Here is a 24,811-nt window from a genome sequence, read left to right on the forward strand (position 1 = left end):
CTGACTTTTTCACATATATATGTAATAATTTTTTAATATTAAAATGAGTGCTTTAATATTAATTTGGAGTGTAAGTATGACTCCCATTTTCCAATATCCAACTTCATAGTGCATACTCCACTTCCCTCAAAGCCACTTTCTCTTATGTGCCCCACAACAACCAGAATATTATTTCCTCAAAAGTTCCCAAAATACAGTCTCATTCCTCATTCTAGTCAACCCAAGAAACAGAAATTACCACTCTTTCGTCTATTATAGATAATCTTAATAGGTGTTTTATCATAAATCCTAATCAATATTCTAGAGTAGTCTACTCCAATCTGCACACTAAACGAGCCATAAGACAGCACAATTTCTTGGTTATATTAAAGAAATATATATTCATGATTTCAGCTGAGGCCATTATATCCTTCTGTACATGATGTTGTAATACACATCACTTAGAAATTATTTCAACACTTCAAAATAAGACAGTACAATTTGATATTGACAGTATGTATAAGTTTCTCATCATACTCTTGCCTCACTACAAGGAAATAAGTCTAATAATGGCTTATTATAATCAAGAAAAGATTCAAGAATCACTTTTATTGTCATGAATAGCACATTCTTTTCTGGCATAGATTCATATATACTACATGTAGATTACTAATACCAATCATCATTGCATTTTTGAACGAAATAAATAGAAATTGTAATAATTCAAATTCTAAAAATTTACATGATAAACTCCGATTTGTTGTATGAATTATCATCGCGCCTCGACAGCTGTTATGCTTGTATTGCATGATGGTGTCTTAGAAAAGGGGGAATGATATCCCTCCCACAAATCTGTGTTGGTGAAATAGGCTGGTGGTTTGGGTTGAGGCAACACTTTCTCACCGCTCAACATTAGAATAACAGAAGACATATTAGGCCTATCAATAGGTTTTTGTTGCACACACAAGAGACCAATGTGGATGCAACGCAATGCTTCTTCCATGTTGTCGTTTGGATCTCTTAACAAGCACTTATCAATAAACATAAATGTGTTGCGTTCTTTCATCAAAGTCCATGCCTAACAAATATTATAAAAATATAAATAAAAAAGAAAAAACTTAATACTTACCAATCCAATTAGGTTAAGTATGCTATCTAAATACTTACCAATCCAGTGAGGTTAAGAATGCTATCTTCATCGTATAGGCCTCTACTTTTCTTTCCACTTACGATTTCAAGCATCAATGTGCCAAAACTAAATACGTCAGATTTTGTTGAGAATAAGCCATTGGAAGCATATTCTGGAGCCAAATAACCACTACATTCGCATAACATTATTTATTAGTATACAATAGATTTATATTAAAGAAAGTAAAAGGATTTCAAAGATGACTTACTAAGTTCCAACTATTTTGTTTGTGTTTCCTTCTATTTGGTCTCCACCAAAAGATCTAGCCAAGCCAAAGTCGGAAATTTTGGGATTCATGTCCTCATCAAGTAAAATATTACTAGCTTTGAGATCTCGATGTATAATTCTCAATCTAGAATCATGATGAAGATAGAGAAGCCCCTTAGCAATTCCACATATAATCTGGAAGCGCGTAGGCCATTCTAATAAATTGCGCTTCCTTTCATCTACAAATGTTGGCTTATACTTCTATTAGAACAAAATTGGCAAATTACATGTATAAAACATCACATGTATTAAAAAAAGGGGAAAAAGAATATTACCAAAAATGAAATAGTCAAGGCTTTTGTTGGACATGTACTCATAAATCAATAGTTTCATTTCCCTATCAATGCAATAACCAAATATCTTTACAAGATTTCGATGTTGAAGCTTAGCAATTAACTTAATTTCATTTTTGAACTCATCGACTCCTTGTCCAGAAGACATTGATAGCCTCTTCACAGCAATTTCTTGGCCTCCTTCCAGCGTACCCTAATGTATCACAATGGAAGTAATTATTTACTTATTTCAATATTTAATTACCTATATCTATATCTGGTAGAAAGAATAGAGAATGTTGTGAAGTAGGTAAATGAGAACTTACTTTGTACACAGGTCCAAAACCACCCTCTCCAAGTTTATTATTCTCTAAAAAATAATTAGTAGCAGTATCTATTGTATGTAGGTCAAATAATGGAAGCTCCAAGTCATCATTTTGGCTTTCGTTTGTCTCTGAAAAATTACAAAGTGGCCATGAAGATTAAAGCCTAAAAAACAAATGAAAAACAGATCATACAAGATGTAGGACAATCAAACATAGCAAGATAAATGGTTCTAGAAATATGCCATTTTAATTTTTTTATACATATCTTGGTGTGTTGTGCTACTAGAAATGTCTCCAAATATTACTTCTAATTAATACTATATTTGGAAAGTAAATTAAAACCAGTGTTACAATGTTCAAGAGTTGAATATAACAACCAACAGAAAACATCTAAGAAATGGTTATAGGCAAAGCCATTGAGCTGCATTCCCATTAACTCACATATTTTATATATCTGTTAATTGAAATATTTTCCCCCAAAATATATATATATATTACAAATTTCCTATCCAATCCATAGAAATCATGTCTCATGTCAGATTATATATATATTCGCAAGAACAATACTATTGTTCTGTGTAAAGTGATCTACTCTGTATTTGTGTTCCAACTTAGTATTTTCTTCAAGTTCTATTCAGTTTCTTATGCATTTAAATTTTATACCAAAAGGGCATTTGTTAGTAATAAAAACATGTCGATTTCTATTCAGTTTCATAAAAAAAATGGAAAGAATGAAGTAAAGGGTAGAGACTATTACCATAAGAGTATCTCCTCCTGCGAATGTAAAAGCCAACTAGAAACATGCCACCAACTAATCCGACGATGATAGCTGTAATTATCAATGCTCTCTCCATCTTGACCTTACGATCAGTTCTTGCTTTTTCATGATTAACTTTTGGAGCAGAGAAAAGCAAATATTAGAAAATCCATGCAGAACATACTAGTTATAACCAAAACAGAATACACTTGAACTTACTTTATATGGATCTAAATTTTTCAAGCTGCAGTTTACCTATTTCAGAAGCCGACATTCGAATATATAGATCTTGTCCTCCCAACTGATATTCTCTTATGTCAAAAAGATCTCCAAACCAGAGCACGCAGCCACTGCCTTTTTCCCTGATATCTAAGTTTGTATAAGCCATACAAGAGCAATTGCTCAAGCATTTAACCCTGCATTCCTCTAGATCCATACTCTTATTCACCCAAGTATATTCAGTATCAGGCACTTTCAAGTTAGAAAATCTAATGAACCCATCTTTCTCCTTATCATGGCAGCTCAAAGGATTGTTCCTCACACACCCTTCTGACCAGGACATCTCCTTCCAATTTTCTTGATTGTGAGGCTTAAAACGTTTTAGACATTGGCAAACTGGATTATTTGTTGTGACACATACTGAATTAGCTCCACATATGCCATAAACATCACACTCATCTTTTGGAACTGAGCTATTGGTCTCCCAAATTTTCTTTGATTCTATCCATACCAAGAGCTGTAAAACACTTCTTGTTTGGTTCATGACCACTCTTGAGATCACTGACTTTTCGTTCTTGACCAGTTTTGAGATCACTGACTTACCTTTGAGCTCGTAAACATAGTAAACTTCATCATCGTTGTACACAAACCCGTACTCGAAAAGTGCGTTTGCCCTCCCCGTATCAGGATTTTCGCCGAAACTTATGCCATTCCATGACCCAGCTCGATAAAATTTTGCAGACCCTTTACGCATAATTAGTTGAGGGTATGTGTGGTGTCGTTCATCAAGCTCCATCCCATGAGTCAAATCTCCATCACAGGGGTCATCCCAACTCTTCCATGCTGATAAACGCCTATTGAGACCTCTCCTCAAGTCCCATCCAAATTTCATTCCGGGCAGGTTCGTATCAGTAGGATAATCAAAACTTTCCCACAAATAGTTCTCTGTATTTTCATCTTTCTCATCTCTCAAAACCAAGTTACCATTATCCAAGAGCTGAACCAGTGGTTCCCGGGCTTGTTTCGTTGATTTCGTAGACCAAACGACCCTCTTATTCTGTCCATAAAGCACAAGATTTCCTGTGTCGTCTATAGTCAATGAGCCAGATGAATCGCTGATCGGTTCACACCTGTTTGCCACCCAAACAACAGTTTGAACTGAGATGTTCTTATACCAAATTCCCAGATAATGATTCTTTGAACTGCCTCGAGAAAAGAATCCCAGTTCAAAAAGTCCTTCTCTAGATACCAAAGTTGTGCTATCTCTCATAAATTCTGAAGGTCTAATGGTAGCAAGCACAGCTAACGTTGTTCTACATAGAGAAAGTCTCAAAACAACAAGGGTAACCATAAAAGAAAGGAACTCCATTATTTTCAAGCTCATGACGATGCCAAAGTTACCATTTAATCGAACATTGTAATGATATAACTTAGGAGACACGGCATTGGAATTAACTCCATTATTTTCAAGCTCATGATAATATTGGGGGTACTTTTCAGGAATCTTCTTGTAAAATCATAGTCAGACTCAGGCATGGAAAAATGCATGTGGTTATTGAACGCTCTTAACCCCACATTTGACTCAATATGGTAATGGTGAATATTTAGTTAACTTTATCAAAATATACACCTACTGTTATACTGTTGATGATGGAATTCGACATGAAGAAAAGTGCACAAGTATAATTGAGTACGCAATGTGCAGGTTGACCAAATCCACATTCGGGCCAGCCTTGTTGAATAACCAAATACATTAAGGAAACAAAGAACCAAATACATACTTGGATGGGATGTTAAGAGACCTAATGGTATTGGGGCTAGTTTCCACGTAACTTGGTTGTGGAAAATTTCTAGTCACTTTGTTGAAAAATACATGGACCGGTTTGACTTTTTGGACATTTGATGATGGAAATATATATATATATATAATGCATATGGCCACCGATTTGGACCCGCTTTGTACTATAGCCGAACGACTCACGCCTGTCATTTTCAATTAATAAAACTAAATACTCTACTTAATAGTACAACTGAATGTACCTGCTTGAAAATTATATATAGCTTCATGGCCCACAACATTAAAGTAATAAATTTAAGCAAAACTTGTGATAACCGGTTTTACCAACCGGTTGGAGTTTTTTTTTATTAAATAATTAGTTTGAAAAATGGTTAAATATGTCATTACATGTTGCATATTTGATATTTTATTATATTTTGAAAGGCTTAAAATGTAATTTCAATTGTCTTACTATGCATGAATATTTAGCAACTTAGATTAGTATTGCACAATAATTACATGACATCACACAAATGTTTAAATTGTTTTACACAATTGTTGCATCAGGTTTCACATTATTTTGACTATTCGTTTTGGTTACTAGAATACGTGACATATAAATGGTTGATTGATTTTTTGACTTGGTAAGACGTTTGTTAACTATTTCTTCATGCTTTTTCGTAATTTTTTTTAATTTAATTCGTAAATTCAATAATTAAAAAATATATATTCAAGTATTTAAGGATTATATATTAGGGCAAACTATTTTTGGGCATTAAAATTTCATTAATATTGGTAGGAATAAATTAGAAAGTGAAATTCTTGAGTTAATAACTATATTTTGGAAAAATACTAAAAATTATAATTTTTACACTTAATATGCCTAACATGACATTTCGCTAACTTAAGAATGTTACAAATATTAAGTTAGGTCCCTAAATTTATTAAGTTATATTTATTTTAAATATCATGTCACTTACACCTATGTTGACCAATTCATTTAAGTAGTGGTGTGGTAAAACTAAATGGATAAAATACCACTATTTTCCTAAGTGTGCATTGTTATGAATAAAAAAAAAATGAGTAAAAATAAGTGGTAATTGGGCGCAATTGCATCTTCATGACCGGCCTTAATATTTCATTCAACCACTCAAGAACCTTACTAATGAGGAAACAACATCGTTTAAACTCATAAATCGCAACCTACAAGTAAATCTCTCACAAATTTAGAACTAATTTGGTAATCATCCACTAATTAGGTTACTAGGTGTGCTATTGGGAATATTTGACTATATATGTCTAGTGTTACTAATAGTACTAACATCTCCTAATATCTCACTTAGTTCTTAGAGAGCCTTACCAATGAGGAAACCACATCCTTTTTACTTTCACTTTGCATCCTCCAAGCTAGTCTCATACTATTTGAAAATTAATTTGGCAATTATTTACTAGGTGTGATGTTGGGAACACTTGACTTTGTGTAGTGTCACTAATTTCACTACCAATGAGTTTTGGGCTCAATGGATTTAATTGGGAACCTTAAGCATAATTTGAGGTTAGTGGAAATTTTGGGAAAAAGACTAAAATACCCTTGAGTGAGCTTTGAGGATAAGCTTATAGTAAGGGGTAAATAGGTCTTTTGGCTATGTAGTAGATAGTTGAACCAAGGCTGAGTCATATTGTAACGCCCTGGATAGCCAAGACCGTTACACTGTGTGTTTATAAGGTGCCAGACTGGCTAATCAAGTTATTTAAGTAAAATCGTGTTACTGAAACAGTGGAGGAACTAGGGTTAAAAGCGTTTTGGTCTCAAAAGTTATATTTTCATTACTAAGCATTGTTTATCTACATGGGATCCCAAAAACGACAGTTTAAAAACCATTTACAAAAGTTACAAAGTTTAAATACATTGACTGGCCATACTAAGGCAAAAACGAGCAGTTAGGTAGTCCCTGTCCTGGTCCACTCCTCGATCGTGGTGATCGAACAGCTAGCTATGTACATTTCACCTTGGAGCTCTCCACCTCGGGCTTGGTCCAGCCTGCCCTTGCCTTAACCTGCACCACGTAGCACCCGTGAGCCAAGGCCCAGCAAGAAAGCATGATAACATAGTAAGATCAGCAACACTTAACAAATATTTCACAATGCTCAACCGAGAATTCAACATTTCATACATTTATCCAATCAGCAATAACAGTTGTCATTCAGACAGTCAATTAACTATATTCATAGCACAATATTCACGTTCATAACCAATAGATTGTCATACCCATCAAATAACATTCAGGGTTGGCGCCCTTAGTCGCACCCTCTAATTAGCACACTGTCTTCGGCTCAATAGGGCCGCCCCCAGTGTAATATTCACTGACTCTGGCCAGCTTAACCAAGCTCAGTGATAAATAAGCTGCCTTAGCTCCCAGTGGCCGAGCTGCGCCTCAATGCGCAAATATTGATTCCGACACCCTTAGGCTGGTAATCGCATGTCCCATGGCGTAATAACACCATCTCACGACATGATATACAAATATTGGGAACACTTAGTCCCATCGTGACCACATGGTTAATCACACTCACATAACAATACATACCAACATAGGGAACACTTAGTCCCAACCTAACCACATACTCAGGTGTAGCTTTCTTACCTTTCAATTCACTGGTTTCCGATGCCACGAAGCCGCGAGCACGGTCCTCTACCCCGAGCCTTTCCAAAGTCCTAATCACAACACAAAAATAATATTCTTTGTCATTAACCAATCCAAGACTACCTTCCCGGAACCTAATCTACACTCTCGGAACCCCCAAAACCCTAGAACAACACCCCGGAGACATCCCCCGAACCCCCGGGGCAAAGGCCAAAAATTGCCAAATGTGACACCCTGAAATTAGCCTTGTGCCGCGGCACCCACCAGTCAGAGACTCCAAGCCGCGGCACACAAAACCCGTGCCGCGGCACGCCTTCGCAGCCCAGAATTCTGGGTTTTTCCTTCGCGTTTTTCCCCAGCCTAACTCACTCCAACTCACCCCAACTTCATACCCAAGCCCCAAAACTCATTTGAAACCCCACATAGACCAACCAACAACTTATAAACACTATAACCCAGCTTAACTACACAATCACCCACAGAATTCATACCTAAATTCAAACTCTAACACCTAAGCTGAAACTTGAGAAAAGTACAAACCAGGCCCCTAAATCTTTAAACCATAGCAGCTATGAAATTGCAAACATACTTAATACCCTTACCTCAAACCGAAATTCGACCTGAGCTTCCTCCAATCCAAGCTTGAGCTGAATTCCACCTTAACAAACCAGCTGAACTCCATACAAGAAAAACCATGGCTATCTCTTAATTCTTTCAAAAACCAAATTCAGAACTTAACAAAACAGAGACCAATCCCTTACCTCAGTATAAACCTTGATATATGCTTGATTCCACCCCCTTAAGCCCTTCTTTAGCCTCAAGGAACTCAGTTCAGTTCCTCTCCCACCTTGCCTCTTAGGTTCTTGATTCTCCCTTTCCTTCTTGACCTTTCTAGCCTTCCAAGACTTAACTTCAACTTTACTTAGCAAAAATAAATCGTACATATCTTTTTCCCTCGGCCAAAGACTCTATATTACTGCCAAAAGACCTTTTTAACCTTCCTCAAATATCATTTTCTAACTAAACCTCAAGGGTACACTTGTCTTTTCACCAGCTTTGCAATTCTACCACTTTCCCCATAAAACTTGTTACTCTCTATAGTTACTAATAGTTACACAAGTTACCAAATTACCAGTTACCACTATCTAGCTTTCTAGGACCGTCTCGGCACGTGCATCACACTAGTATCACAGCACCCACGTGGTACGATTCACACATCATAATTATCACATAATATAATTCACATAGTCATATAACATGCTTAAAATCATAATCATGCATCTTAGTCATAATCATCACACATAATTCTCATCATGCCCTCCTGGCACACTAATCAAGGCCCTTAAGCCTTATTAGTGAATTTGGGTCGTTACACATATTCTGAGTTCCCCTCCCTAATACACGTTATCTCTCTCTCTCTCTTATTCACTTGGTTCCTTTCTCTTGGGGTTTTAGTCACACCTTAGGCTATTGAAGTTGTGATCCTTGGTGGTGGATTCAAGGGTGAGAAGAATTCTAGGAAGGGAGTTGGCAGCAAGTAAGGGCACCTTCAACTTGCTAGTTTTAGATTCTGGCGCTGGACTCGTTCGGATGCACCGAGTCACGCATTAGTGTGATCATCACCCTTTCGGCGCTCTTTTGGGTGCACTGGCTTCCATGCAAATCATTACGGGTGACCAAGGCACTCGTTAGGGTGATTACACAAGAGTTGGACTCGTTTCGATTCACCGAGTCACGTGTTCGAGCCAAGAGTCAGGCGCTGGACTCGCTCGGATGCTAATCTCTCGTAAATTGAGAACTAATTTGGTAACCGTTTAGTAATTATGTTACTAGGTTTGATATATGGAGTATTTTGATAGTATTTAGTGTTACTTATGGTACTAACATCCTTAATACCCCATTTACTCGCCCAACAACCCTACTAATGCAGTGAACCACATCATTTGTACTACAATTTGCAACCTTTGAAATGGGTAACCGTTAGTCTCGTAGAATAAGCAACTGCATTCGAAATTGTTTGTTCCAAGAGTACGAGTGACCTTATATCTCGTTTGACCGTCTCTAAAATTTCCAACATTAAAGATAGTGTGATTTGCATGATCTTCATAGCTGCTGATGAAATACACATTTTCTCTTTTGATTTTCGACTCCACTTTGTAGTACATTTCTCGGGTGTAGAATTTTGCACACTGATCATAATAAATACTTAGAGCATCTGAGGATGGAATTATGCTACTAGGTGTGATATATGTAATATTTTGATATATCATTTAGTAATCTCTCATAAATTGAGAACTAATTTGGTAACCATTTAGTAATTATGCTACTAGGTGTGATATATGGAATATTTTGGTCGTGTTTAGTGTTACTTATGGTACTAACATCCTTAATACCCCATTTACTCGCCCAACAACCCTACGAATGAAGGGAGGCACATAATTTGTACTACAATTTGCAATCTAAAGCTAATTTACCATAATTTGAGAACTAATTTAGTAACCATTCACTAATAAGGTTACTAGGTGTGACATTTGAAATAATTTGACTATGTCTGGTATCACTAAAAGTACTAATATCCCCTAATATCCCATTTAATTACTCGAGAGCACTAATAACATGGAAACCACATCATTTGTACTCACAATTTGCAACTTTCAAGCAAATGTCTCACAATTTGATAGTTAATTTGGTAACCATTCACTAATTAGGTTACTAGGTGTGATATTTGAAAGATTTGGAATGTGTCTAGTGTTACTTATATCTCCAATATCTCATTTACTCACTCAACATCCCTTCTAATGAAGAGAACTACATCATTTATACTCACAACTTGCAACCTCTGAGCTAATAAATCATAACTTGAGAACTAACTTGGTAACCTCCACTAATTAGGTTACTAGTTATGATATTTAGAGCAATTGACTATGCATAGTTCCACTAATTGTACTAACATCCCCTAATATCCCACTTTTTTACTCAGGAGCCCTAATAATGAGGAAACCTCATCATTTTTATCCACAAATTGCAACCTCCAAGCTAATCTCTCATAATTTGAGAACGAATTTGGTAACCATTATCTAATTAGGTTAATAGGTGTGATATTTGAAACATTTGACTATGCCTAACACCACTAATAGTACCGCGACGCTAATGCGGTTTTAGGGTGCTTTTGTTTAGGGATTTGGGAACTCACTTTGGGGACTCGGAGGAGGGACGATTCCATTACCCAATTTAATGGAATGGGAAGTCCCGAGAGTTACGGTTTAGTTTTAAAACCCGTGATTGAGACTTAGTTCCTAATAAGTGTGCCATTTATGTTGTGACTAGGAGTTCCGTGAGGTTCGGGAAAAAGGATCACACTCGAGGTCGCTTTATCATCATCCAGGACTTGAGGTAAGAAAACTGGCATATGCACATAGAGCTAATTAGTTGCTATGCATATTAGCATTGAATTATCTGTGGAGGATCGATATGAACTATATTCGGCCATCGTGAATGAACGTGGGGTCGGTCAGTAAGCACGTGTAACGCAGGCCATCGACAAGCGTGTATAACGTAGGCCGTGAGAGTGAGTTCATTTAGAGAGTGCTATCCCCACTCACTTGGCGATGTTGTTTTTCCTGGGTCGTGTGAATGATTCATATGATTGAAATAAATATACTTGTAATTGTGAAACATGTTTATGATGTATACAATTGGAATGAATGCACTTATCGTCTGTGAAGCATATGTTTATTGCTTATGAATAATTGGATTATTATTATGTATTCTGGGGTTTCTCTTGTTGGGCATCGACACACAGGTGCTCTATGGTGCAGGTAAGGGCAAGCTAAGGGTAACCAGCCATGAGTTGGAGAGCTTTGGAGTGGCACGTACATATTCGGCCTGCTTGACCATCACAGTCAAGGTATTTTGAGGAACGTAGAACATTAGTTCGATTTTGCCGCTTAGGTCAGCTATTTTTGTAATGTTTGATGTAACTATCTTTTGTTTACAAACTTTTGGGATCTCGTGTATGTGAAGGTAACCAGTTACTTCCTAAAATATACAAACAAAAGGTAACCAGTTATCACAGATCTGAAGATAGAAAAAAAACAGATCTGACTCAAGTTCTATTGGATCATTACAATGGCATTCCAGTCGTTACTTAATTTTCCTAATGAATAAATACAAAAAAATAAAATAAAAATATGGGCATTCGAATTGACTCGTCTAATTCAGTTACCCAGACCCGCGAACAGGAGGCAGAAAATATCCAAAGATTCACAGAGAATCACAAAAAGCCAATTTTCCTTCTTCAACCTTCTTTCCAGTTTTTTTGTGTCACCAACTTAAGTTAAGCAGCCGTTTATGCAGAGAACTTTTTCTATCCATTTTTTCTACCACGCCGACCAAGCCAACTGTTCGAAAAAATTACATAAAGACCCAAAAAATATTTGAAATAATTCTCATAGCTCCATATTCATTGGATTCTAGCATAACACCGCTAGTCGCCATGGATTCGCTCTCTGCAGTCTCGCCCTCTTTAGTTCTATCCCCAAATAATTCCCTTTGTCCTCGGCCTCGCCAAATGGGTTTCTATACTTCTTGTCGTTTACAGAATCGGAGCCGTCGTTCTTGTTCTTTCTCCGGTACGCGCCTGATCTCACCCATGAAGCTTTCTAGGAGATCATGGAGGAGAGCTTCTAGCAAATCAGACGGTTATGGTAAAATGAAAGAGGATATGTGACTTGGCTGAAAGAATTTTGGCTATGTTAATTATTACAGTGCCCTAATTTTGCTGATTTTTTTATTAATTTTGATTTCCAATATGAGATTAGTTTTCCCATAAATTAAGTTTTTGTTAATTAAATTTTTTCATACAAATTAAAGAAATTTTAACTTCCATATTTTTGTACATTGAGAGCTAAAATGCCATATTTTTTAAAAATTCCCTTATAAAAATCCATATGAAAGAAGCGAAAGTGAGGCCTAAACTCAAATAAAGTGTCATTATTGCAAACCCAAAAGCCGAAAAAGGCCCAAGCCCAATCCAAATATTTTAGCACCCCACGCTTGATTGATGTGAAGAATAGTAATAGATTTTTATTATTAAGAACCCTTTTCTTAATTTCGTAATTGATGATGATAGTGATGATCAAGTTCCTAAGATTGTTTTTTACAGAAAAAATTATAACATAATTTTATCTTTTTGTACGATGGTGTACATAGTTATAACATTACCACGCTAATTTTTTAAAATTTCGAATATAACAGAGTCAAAATTAGAATTCAAATAAATAATTGTATATTTGTCTGATTTTTTTATACGTAAATTATTTAAACTCTGATTTCTACTATGTAAATTATTCAAAATTTCATGAAAATTAATAAAATACATACTATATAAAATTATCACGTGAAAATTAATAAAATACATACTATATAAAATTATCACGTACAATGATATAAAAAAATTAAATTATAATTTAAAAAACACCCGCAAAAGTAATGGTTATAACGAAGAATGACTTAATATATATATGGGATATATGTAGTCAATTTTCAATATATATTGAATAGATATTTATTATATAGGAGGCGATATATTTATAATAAAGAAAAAATCTTATTTTTGTAATAAAAAATCATATATTTTTTAAAATTAAAATATTAAGAAAAAAACTTTCAATTACCGCGAAAAAATTATGTAAACTTAAAAAAATGCTCTTTTAAAAAAAATAAATAAATTTATTCTGTCTACAATCGACTCCACAATGGACTCTTACAAGGCCTGCCGAGCTACTTAAACCAGCCACTGTCGCACATTCTCAAAGCCCAAAATCACTTCTAAGAGGCTCACACTAAAGCCCATATACTATTCTCATTATAGCCCAATAATACATTATTGTACAGAATGTTTGAAGGGCGAAACCTCATCAACAAAACTCATTACTATTTTTTTCAAAGGTCAATACTATTTTGTGTGACCAATTCAAATTCATCTGAATTCAAATATCATATTTCAAAGAAATATCAAAATAAAACAATAATAATGACAACTATATATAATTTTAAACCAATCACCATATAATTAAAACTATATGTCAAGATTATTCAAACTCACACTCAATTGATGACCAAGTGCTCACCACTTTTTAATTTGAAACACTCTTATAATTCAACCATCAATTTCATATCAACTTTCTATAGTTTTCTTGGGGAATAATCTTAAATATGGGTGTTAAGCTATTATGTGATATGGAATTTTTCAAAAATAAGGCTTTTATGCTATTATTGTGTAAAAATATGGGGATTATATACTTTTCCTAATTTGTATAAGAGAATTTATTAAAGAGAAAAAACAAAGTATAGGAAACACAATTATTAGCTAACTAAATATGAGAGCTAAATTTAAAACAAAAATACATCAGCCAAACATGGATACTATTGTAAATTAGCATTCCACTCTTCTATCACTCAAACCCACTTTCTCTCTCGAAACCCACACACAAACCCTCTTCTCTTGCAAAACCCAGCCGGCAAATCCCCTCCACCTCCGGCAGGCGCAAATCTCCTCCAGCTCCGGTGCAAATTCGTTCCAGTTCCAGTGCCATCTCAAGATCCGATAAACCACAACTTCAGCCGCGACCTCCCCTCCGACAAGAAAATTCGTGATCCTCTTCTCCAGAAATCAAATTAATTCCAACCATGTTTTGCTTCAATATTTGTCATCTCCAGCGACCTCCATCTCCGACCAACTATTCTTACTCTTCTTTTCAATTTTCATATCATTTTTTTTCCAGGTCTAAACTTTTCTTTTAGATCTAGAACTAACTTGAATTTTTTTTTTAAGTTTAGGTAAACAATTGCTCATATTATTACAGATATATTTTCTTCTTCTTGAGTTACAGATCAAAACTCGTTTGTTTTCTTTGGATATGCTTTTTTTTCTATCTGCAGGTCAACAATAGGTAACTGGTTACTTTAACAATCTGATATGTGTTTATATTTCTGGGTTCTTTATGGTAACCGGTTACCTCCACGTTCTGGTATATATGTATATTTCTGGGTTTTTTTTTTTCTATCTTCAGATCTGCAATAGGTAACTGGTTACCTTAACGTGATATGTGTATAATTATGGGTTCTTTATGGCAACCGGTTACCTTCACGTTCTAGTGTGGGTGTATATTTCTGGGTTCTTTATGGTAACCGTTTACCTCCACGTTCTGATATGTGTGTATATTTCCTCTATGTGATAACTAACTCCAATTGTAAAACTTGTGATAATTTATCATTTCCAATCCCTTAATTTCATATGTACATCTTTGATTTTTATTTTCTTATAATTAGTGGAAATAGTTTGCTTTTTAATATTCTTAAAAAAAATACTCTTTTGATAATTATTTTCAAAGTAGCTTTTCAGATAGAAAAAGATGTTGAATACATTAGACAGGATGATTGTTTATAAAAATAGATTATAATGCAAAATTTATATAATTTTTTTTGTATGTACTTTACAAAATACTAGTACTTAAGTTTTTTTTTTTGTTGTCTTGTCTTTTTTCGATAAAATGAAAAAAAAAATTAAATTAAAGAAATATATACCAAAAATATTATGGAAGCTAGGAGGTACGTATGTGCTCTGTATCTAGTTAAATCTTAAAAAAGTATGGACAACATGAAATTACGAAAATGTCGGATATATATATATATATGACACACTTTAAGTCTGTCGGTGGGTTATTCTAGGTGTATTGTAGTTGTTTAAAGCATTTAGCAAATTTTTAGAAAATGTCGAATAATTTACCGTATCGAAAACTAGATTCAAACATGTTGCATTCTACGCGCATAAAAAAATTAGTTACGCATACAACAACATGTTTAAGTTTAGTTTTCGGTACTATAAATTATTTAGAATTTTCTAAAAATCGTGTTGATACTCTAAATAGCTACAATATACACGATTATAAAAAAATTACGCTAAAAACTATTTAAAGATTGAAAACACTAACAGCCTCACCGATAATAGTTAAAATGAATCCCTAAAAAAAAAAATTGTCCAATATATAGATTTTTATTATAATAATCAAAACATTATTGAACAGGCACGATTTAGCCCTAACCAATAATTTTCACATATTAAAAACCAAAAGCAGCCTTCAAATTATATACAAACATATATATATATATACACATGCACACCATATGGGTTATCTCAGTTATATATTAGTTACACTATTTCGACTTTAAAAAAGTCAAACAAACACACACAGAGCATATGTAGTTTCACATGAAATTTCTAAATATAACACTATATATACAGTACAAGTACTGTTATGTACAGAGTACAATATATTAATACAACCACGTCTGTACAACTATACCAAAATTATATGAGCATATAATAATAAATTCTCATGCAACCTATATAAAGGGAACCAACTAAAACCACAACGTACTCATCATATCATTATTTCTTAAAGTACTGTATTTTAGAGTATATATATATACATATTTTTTAAGTATGAATAGAACAATGCTTAGAGCTTATTTGGGCATAGCCATAGTGGTAATGGGGTTGAGTGGAGAGTGCTATGGTGCGTTGAAGACTGGGTTTTACAGCCAGAAATGCGTGAGCACAAAGACTACTAGGGAAAGCTCAGGTTCGTGGACGAGAACTCGGACTGTAACATCATCGGTCGATGTTGAGCACACTGTCAGATCCGCCATGGCTGAAGCTTTCAATGATGACCCTAGTATCGTTGCTGCTCTTCTTCGTATGCACTTCCACGATTGCTTTGTTAAGGTACCTTTCTTAATCATTTTTACACTATTTATATATATATATATAAATATAGGATAATTCTTTTATAAAGGCTTCACTAACCAGCTTTATTGGTGGTATTTCTTAATCCGTGAATAGTTTTCGGCGCGATTTTTTTATGACCGTGTATATTGTAGTTATTTAGAGCATTCTGCAAATTTTCTGAAAATTCTGAATAGTTTACAGTACCAAAAACTAGGTTCAAACATGTTGATTTCCACGCGCATAAAAAAAATTAGTCACGCATGCAACAACATGTTTGAACTTAGTTTTCGATACTGTAAATTATTCGGAATTTTCTTAAAATTTGCAGGATGCTCTAAATAGCTACAATATACACGGTCATAAAAAATCACGCTGAAAACTATTCACGGGTCGAGAACACTAAGAGCATCACCGGTAAAGCCCCTATAAATTTTTTTTTCATATAATTATAATTGTTGAAAATATATGGAACTAATATATGAAGCCAAGTTTTAGAAAATAGTATAATTATACATGCCTCACTATACCAACTATATATACTTATATATTGTAAACCATGTGTAGAGTGGTATAGATGTCTTTTTCTATATATGCTCTTCTTATGGTTGGGACATCAGTAATTCAAATTTTATATCTTATGGGGTGTTTGGTATGGGGTAAAGTAAATATGAGAATGAGAATCTAAAACACTTCTTATGTTTGGTTTAAATTTTAAAGAGGTAAATTTAATAATTTGTGTGGACCCTGCATGTATTTTAAGGGTAAAGTTAACCGTTTTATACACAAGAGTTTAATATTACCTCTATTATAAGTCTTTCTACACTTTTCAAGACAACTCAACTACTCAAAACAAACATCCTCTTAGTATTTGAGGTGTTATTAATTTTAAAAACTTTAAGGTCTTATATTATTGAGAAATGCTAAAACACTATATGAAGGCGTATCGGAACTCACACAATTTAATTTTATAATAAATATGGAGTATAGCGTTAATCAATCGTGAGGAGCTATCTCATGTAGTGTTGATATCGAGCCCTACAAAATTTAGTTTTATGAAAAACATGAAATATCGTTAATCAATCCCGAGAAGCCGCCTCGAATAGTGTTGAGATTTTAAGTTGCCTAATAACAACACTATATAATTAGCCAACCCTGCTCGGATGCTTATAATTTATTGGTGGTATCCAGGTGTAAGAAGTTCAGATCATGTTCGATCCATTTATTATTTTAAATTATGATAACAAAGTCTTGTATGACTCTCTATGATCAATTGTTGAAATGTTATTTTATTAAATCTTGGAATCAAATTATTCAATCTTTAATTAATTAACTAATTATTTTGTTTCGGTTATATAAAATAAAAAGGGTTGCGATGCTTCGATTCTACTAGATAGAAATGGAGATGGGGGAGACACAGAGAAAAAAGCAGGTGCAAATCTAAGTGTGAGGGGTTATGAAGTTATAGATGATATCAAGAGCATTTTGGAGACTAAGTGTCCTCGAGTTGTCTCTTGTGCTGACATCATCACCATGGCTACCAGAGATGCTGTTTTCTTCTCCAGTGTAAGTAAATATATATATATATATATATATAGAGGACAATTGTTTTATAGAAGCTTCACTTTAAGTCTTATTTGTGGAGCTTTTTAGTGTTCTCGACTTTTAAATAGTTTTCAGTGCAAATTTTTTTTTATGATCGTGTATATTGTAGTTGTTTAGAGCTTCCTACAAATTTTCAGAAAATCCCGAATAGTTTACAATACCGAAAACTAGGTTCAAACATGTTGTTTTCCACCCGCATAAAAAAAATTAGTCACGCATGCAACAATATGTTTGAACCTACTTTTCGGTACTGTAAACTATTTATAATTTTCTAAAAATCGCGCCGATACTCTAAATAGCTACAATATACACGGTCATACAAAAAATTGTACCGAAAACTATTCAAAGGTCGAGAATACTGAGAGTCTTACTGGTAGGGCTTAAAGTGAAACCCCTATATGAGAAATTTCATATATATATATATATAGTTAATAATCTCTATTCATATATAGAAAGGAATTTTATTGTAGGAGCTTTAAAAATAGCTCCACTACTAGGGCTCTCGTGTGTTCCTGACCCGTTAATAGTTTTCGGCACGATACCGTTTATTTTATAATTATTTATAGCATCCTGAAATTTTTTATAAAATTCTGAATAATTTACAGTACCGAAAACTAGGTTTAAACATGTTGTTTTCCACACACATAAAAAAATTAGTCACGCGTACAACAACTAGTTTTGAATCTAATTTTCAGTATTGTAAATTATTAGAAATTTTCTGAAAATTTACAGAATATATATATGTATAATTACTTTGTGGGTTTGATGCAGGGAGGTGAAATAGAGTATGGTGTAGAAACAGGAAGATTGGATGGAAAAGAATCTAGGGCATCCAATGTTATTCTACCGTCTCCTACAGTCTCAGTATCAGACTCTATTAAGGCCTTTAAGCAAAAAGGACTTGGTGTTAATGACATGGTTTATCTTCTTGGTGAGTACATATATACATATGTATATAATTATGCATTTTTTTCATGATTTACATTTTTATAGTGATTTTAAAAAAAAAATTGTTTGAATAGGTATGTGCAAATATTTATTCTGCTATCATTGCAAGAATAAACATGATTTTATCCGCGTGGCGATTTCAAAATTTTGTATTGCAAAATTATATTAATTATACAAAATATATAAATATTAAAAATAACATATTAATAAAAATGTATAAATTATTAGGAGGTAGAATACAAAAAATTTAATAATACATATCAGTACAAATTTATAGATAAATAGCTAAAATAAAATATAGAAATGAAACAACTATATAAAGTTATAAACACTTCTAATAGCATTTCGATTAGAGTGCCAAAAAGTTGTTGTATTGTTATATTTAGTAAATTTTAGCAAAATTATCACTTTAATGGTGTTCTAAAAAGTATGTTAAATTTGTCACATGCTAAAAATTGTGCCAAATTTAGCACAAGATATAGTATGAGTCAAATTTAGCACAACAATTACTGTCACTTTTTTATTTACTATATTATCATTAATTTATTAATTAATAACTACTTTTTTTACAATAAAAATGAAAAAATGGCTACTTTTTGTATATTGTCAATAAATATTAAATGAATTGTTGATTTTTTTTAGTTAATTTGCATCTTGTGCATTAGAGCACAATTGGTGAGTCAAATATAGCACTGATACGATTCATTTTTGTGCCAAATTTGACACAAAATTTACATATTGTATTAGAAATGATCTAAATTAGATTTTATGCATTTAGTTGAGATTAATAAAAGTAGAAATATAAGGGAATAACAAGTAAAAAAAAATATCTTTTTGGAAGAAATATTCATTCAATCAAAATGGCAGACAAACCATTACATTAGAGTAATATTCTATTATTATAATTTACTACAAAAAAAAAATGGAATATTTTTTTTTTTCATTCTATTCTATTTTATTTCATTATCCTCAATCGTTGACAGATGGGCAATATGTATTATATTTTCTTCAGTTTCAAAAGGGGTTAATATGCATTTTTACATACATTTATACTAAAAAAAAATTCAAAAATACAAATGTAAAAAAAAAGTTAGGGTGCCATGGCAAACCACAGTTCCCCATAGCTCTCCTAAAACCCCAACCATACATATGCATATAGATCTAACAGGGTCTACACACATTTATCACTAATTTTTACACCACAATTTTATTCAATGAAAATGTAATGTTCCACGTCACTATGGCTGCTTCCTGGAATGATGACTGGCCCTACAAACCAACATGAGTCTTTCCAGTGTGCTTTGTCCTTACTCGCACGCTTGGAAAACTTCCCAGGAGGTCACTTATCATCAGATTGCTCCAGGTCCAGCACACTTAACTTTGGAGTTCTCAAGTGATGGGCTACCAAAAAGAATATGCATCTTGTTGGCATAGGTAGTAATCATCAATCTATTTAAGCCATCTTCAACTGTGTAGTCCCATACCTACATAGTTTTAGGATCATCACACTTAACCTTCTCCAGGCGGTGTGGGATTGCACAGCTTTACTCGGTCTTTCCCCCTACGGATCACGGGATATTGACTGTCACAGAAAACATATTTTTATAGAATCATATTATCATTGACCTAACATATGTTATGTTGTAACAAACGCAAGAAAGATTAAAGCAAAAATCAACAATCAAGAACACACAAAATTACGTGGTTCACTAACAATTATTGTGTTAGCTACGTCCACAGGCAGATGAGAGGGTGTTTTATTTCAGATAACCTGTGAAGGCTTATCTGAAAGGGGTAAACAGATTCAAGGCATATTCTGACATGTTAAATTCGATGGGCGTGCATGCAGGTGGTCACACAGTGGGAGTGGCACAATGCGGCTTCTTCGAAGATCGTCTATACAACTTCAAAGGCAGCAGTAGGCCTGACCCAACCATGGACCCATCCTTGGTAAGAAAACTGAGGTTCCAATGCCCTCGAGGCTCCCTTAGCAGTGCTTTCCTGGACCAAACTCCAGGGAGTTCCATGGTTATGGACGAGTCATTCTACAACCAGATTATGATGAACAGAGGTGTTCTTGAGATTGACCAGAAGTTAGCCAACGATGGTCAGACCAGGAATATTGTGTCTGCCCTAGCCACGGGGTTGGTGGACTTTCGCCACAAATTTGGGGAGGCCATGGTCAAGATGGGACGAATTGGAGTCATCACTGATGCTACTAAGGGTGAGATTAGAAGATCTTGTCGAGCAACAAATTAATTGACCATAATAATAATCCTTTTGTGTTAGAGAGAACAATTCTTAATTATTATTATTATTTTGTTGCTTTAATTTCTTTGTATTATTGTTTTGATTAGTTTATGTATGCATGAAAAATCTGTCAAAATCCTTGTACGAGAAAAGGCTGCTTTCACGAGCTAAGAAAGTTTGAATTAATGTCTCGATCGACCTTATTATTATATTTTTAATTGATATATATCTTTTAACTTAAAGTGTTATTTTTTTCGACCCTTTATTAGTTTAATCTAGTTATGCTGGTGATCTCTATTGTGAGTCCTGTCTTTGTTCTTATTATTTTTTGTTACAACAAAAAAACAAAAAATAGTAACTTTCTCCTTTACTATTGTAATGTTTTGGTTCATAATAGTGCAAATACTATTTTTCTATGAATATTCCTCAACCCATGTTTTATTTTGTTTATTCAAGTGTCCCCTAAAATGGTTAATTATTCTTCTTTTACCCTTGTAATATATATGTGTGGTACATCAATTTTTCTCATAAACTTTTATTTTTCATCAAATTAATAATACCGCTAAAGTACTCTTAATTTTTATTTTTGCTATAAATTTTGCCTTTTAATAATACCACATTGGATTGTGTTAGTTTCAGATTTAGTTGTGATTAGTATTTTTTAAGAATGAAATTATAGGGAAAAGTTGAGAACTACCAATTTTTAAGAGTAGTTAACTAAAATTAGACACTAAATGTATTTAGTTGAACTTTACCCATTATTATCATGAGATTTCTCAAATTACCGTTATTTGAGCACATGATTCTAAGTATTGTTGTAATGTATATTATATGTGTCATATTATAGTTAAATTGGAAATACATTCTAATTGTAGTGTGTTTAAGGAGGAAAAAAAATCATGTAATTGAAGGGGTATAATGGGTACATTAATTGAAAATTTGGGTACTAAAATAAAAGTTAAAAATAATGGGTAAAAATTAAAGTAGATCATTTAAAATGAGTAAGGATCTAATTTCCACGAAATTATATGATAAACTATTCCTATCTTAAGCTTTAGTTTCACATATAGTAGAAAGTAATCATCATGTTATTATTAATTTATTATTATGTCTTATAGAATATTTTGGTTGTATGTTGGGTTTGTTTTAAAATATTTGATTATATACATGATACGCATTTAACTAAAATTTAGAAAAATATATAATACACATGGAGTATTATATTTCTAAATTTTATACGCAAGTGTACATATATAATAAGTAATATAATAATAAGTTGAGTATCATCTCGATTGAAATTGAATTTGCAATAAGTTAGATAAAATCAATATTTAACCATTTGGGTAAAACAAATGGGTATGATTTGAATCAAGATAAAAACTAAGAAAAAAGTAAATAAAATAAAGAACAAAAGTGAGCAATATAATGATCAGCTAGAATTATTAAATCCTCCTAAAATGTAAATTTAATATAATGTCATAGAAGATTGCATTAACAATTAAACTTTGTCGACCGAAAATTTAGAAATTAACATATGATTTTTCTAAATCTATATGCTATGAGCTCTCAAAACTAAATTAGACATATTTTTATGCAAATCTATAATTAAGAACACTAATTAAGCATCAAATTTCCAATGGGTCATACAAGGTAAATAGTACATTTATATACCATCTACAAATCACAGTTAGTCATTGTGATATAATGATTCATGAATCATTCAGGCAACATACAATTGGTGATAAAGCAAAGGTGAGTAATTATCATTTAATACACTTGAATGAACAAACACATTAAAAATGTCATAAACATCCATACAACATCAATTTAAATCCATAATCTAAGATTCATTAATATTCTAGCTATAAGAAAATTAGTACGTACTCAAAAACACAAAAATACCTAAATAAAATATATCCATAAGTATATCAAAAACAAAATAAAGAAAAAAATACAAAAAGTAAAAAATAAAGAATATTCATTCTCTTTTTTAGTATTTCTCTCTCTAGTTTCAGCTTTAGGATAACGGTTCTCTCTCTAAAATGGTGACTGCCTTTCTTTTATAAGAATTAAGGTAAAATTCCTTTCCCAAATTAGAAGACCTATTCTCATTCTTTTTCTTTTTGGTCCACTACTTTTCGGACAAAAGTATGCACATGTGACGCTTTTCTCAACCCACGCCGGTTGTCGAAGTCACCTTAAAATGACTTTTTCCAACTAAGCTGTAATAGTCCATGTAGCTCCAAAATGGTGCAGCAAGTTTTTTAGCAAATCTATATTTCAGCTTTTCCCCACTTTTTCTTATCATCTTTTAATTCCATTTGTATTCATTGCTCGCTTAAGCTCTTTTTTCATAAAAAAATAAAATAAAAGCAAATTAATTATTCAATTCCAAAATAGTTATATACAACATTCAACTCTAAAGATAGACTTCACAAGACACAAAGATGAAATTAACTAAAAATTCAATAACTAAATACTCAATTCATCACTCTTTTATTATAAAATCAAGTTTTAAAATAGAATAAATAACTCTATATCATAGAGTTATCATACCCTCAAACTTATGTCATTACTCGTCCTCGAGTGATCAATCTAAAAAGAAGAAAAGAAATACAAGAAAAACTAAGGGTCTGATTGGTTCGCGATTAGAAAACTGTATTTTTGAAAAGTGGATTCTGAAATGAAAATCTGAATTTAGTGACTGAAAACATGTTTCTGAAAATGTGATTGGTTCAATGTTTTTTTAGTTTTAAAAAATAGAATATATGATTGGTAGAAAATCTGAAAATACAACATAAACAAAATAAGTGATTGGTAGATTTTGTATGCTATATCAGCAACATGAATAAAATTTGATTAAGATCAATGATCCATATTTATAGTTGTTAATTAATAATTCTAAAAATAAATTTTGATTTTTTCAAATTTTTGGATGGGTTACCTAATGAAAAATGTGTATTTATTATGAAAATATAATATTGTAAACTTTTCATTTTTCAAATGCATGTCGATTTCTAAATATAGCTATGCTATCTCATTGGTTAGAAACAACATTAATTATGACAAAAAAATAATAACTATATTCAAAATTAATGTAGAAAAAAAATATTTACCTATGACTTGCTATACCAAGATACTATGTTGCCACATCATCATAATTGTTAGTACCCATCTATGGGTGGTAACCATTAAGAAGTCTTCCACATATATATATATATATATATAAATTAGTCTAACTACCCAACCAAACATACCCAGCATCTTACTCATTAATCAGTGTTATTATCTTGTCATTTTTTGTTGTTATATATATATATATATCCTCATTTCTTGTTGTTATATGATGTACTGTAAGTCTTTATATGTCCAAATAGCCATATATATTTATATTATGCTATCCTTTTCAAATATTATCCCTTTCAAATATCAATCTACGTCAAAACTCTTGTATAAAATACTTTAAGGGCAGTTGTTGCATAATTCTAAATTTAACATATATATATATATATAAACACAAAAACCCACATTTAACTTATATAAATAAAAATCTCACAATATATATACATAAAACATAGCAAATTTTAGAGATAGTTTAGGTTGATAATGGCAGAAGAGAAAAAGGTAGATGGGAGTGGAGTGGAGCAGTTAAAAAGAGAAAAATGGCTTTAGTTCACAAAATAGAGAAAACGATATTTTCTCGTTTTTCATTTGGCAGTGTAAAGTTTGAATATTGATTTGGATTCCATTTTACAAAATAACTTACCATTCACTTATTTTGATGGGACC

General features: G+C 32.8%; 2 protein-coding genes across 3 annotated transcripts; one reads left to right on the forward strand and one right to left on the reverse strand.

The window, feature by feature from the left end:
- Positions 1–440: 440 nt before the first annotated feature.
- Positions 441–4,460, reverse strand: LOC133789199 (G-type lectin S-receptor-like serine/threonine-protein kinase At4g27290). 2 transcript variants are annotated; one of them, XM_062226964.1, is made up of 7 exons: positions 3,046–4,460; positions 2,791–2,910; positions 2,034–2,161; positions 1,711–1,921; positions 1,377–1,614; positions 1,147–1,297; positions 441–1,057 (listed from the first exon to the last, which is right to left on the reverse strand). In XM_062226964.1, the coding sequence occupies exons 1-7, from the start codon at positions 4,391–4,393 to the stop codon at positions 752–754; spliced, it is 2,502 nt and encodes an 833-aa protein (XP_062082948.1). In that variant the 5' UTR covers positions 4,394–4,460; the 3' UTR covers positions 441–751. The 2 variants fall into 2 exon arrangements, with proteins under 2 accessions (XP_062082948.1, XP_062082947.1); XM_062226963.1 differs by having other exon boundaries at positions 2,791–2,925; positions 3,046–4,458.
- Positions 4,461–15,985: 11,525 nt separating this feature from the next.
- On the forward strand, positions 15,986–21,031 carry LOC133792639 (peroxidase 60-like). The gene is made up of 4 exons (XM_062230546.1): positions 15,986–16,219; positions 17,588–17,785; positions 18,596–18,755; positions 20,622–21,031. Exons 1-4 carry the CDS (start codon positions 15,986–15,988, stop codon positions 21,029–21,031), a joined length of 1,002 nt encoding a protein of 333 aa, XP_062086530.1.
- Positions 21,032–24,811: the final 3,780 nt, after the last annotated feature.

Source organism: Humulus lupulus, chromosome 7, assembly GCF_963169125.1.
Source record: "Humulus lupulus chromosome 7, drHumLupu1.1, whole genome shotgun sequence".
Taxonomy (NCBI): Eukaryota; Viridiplantae; Streptophyta; class Magnoliopsida; order Rosales; family Cannabaceae; genus Humulus; species Humulus lupulus.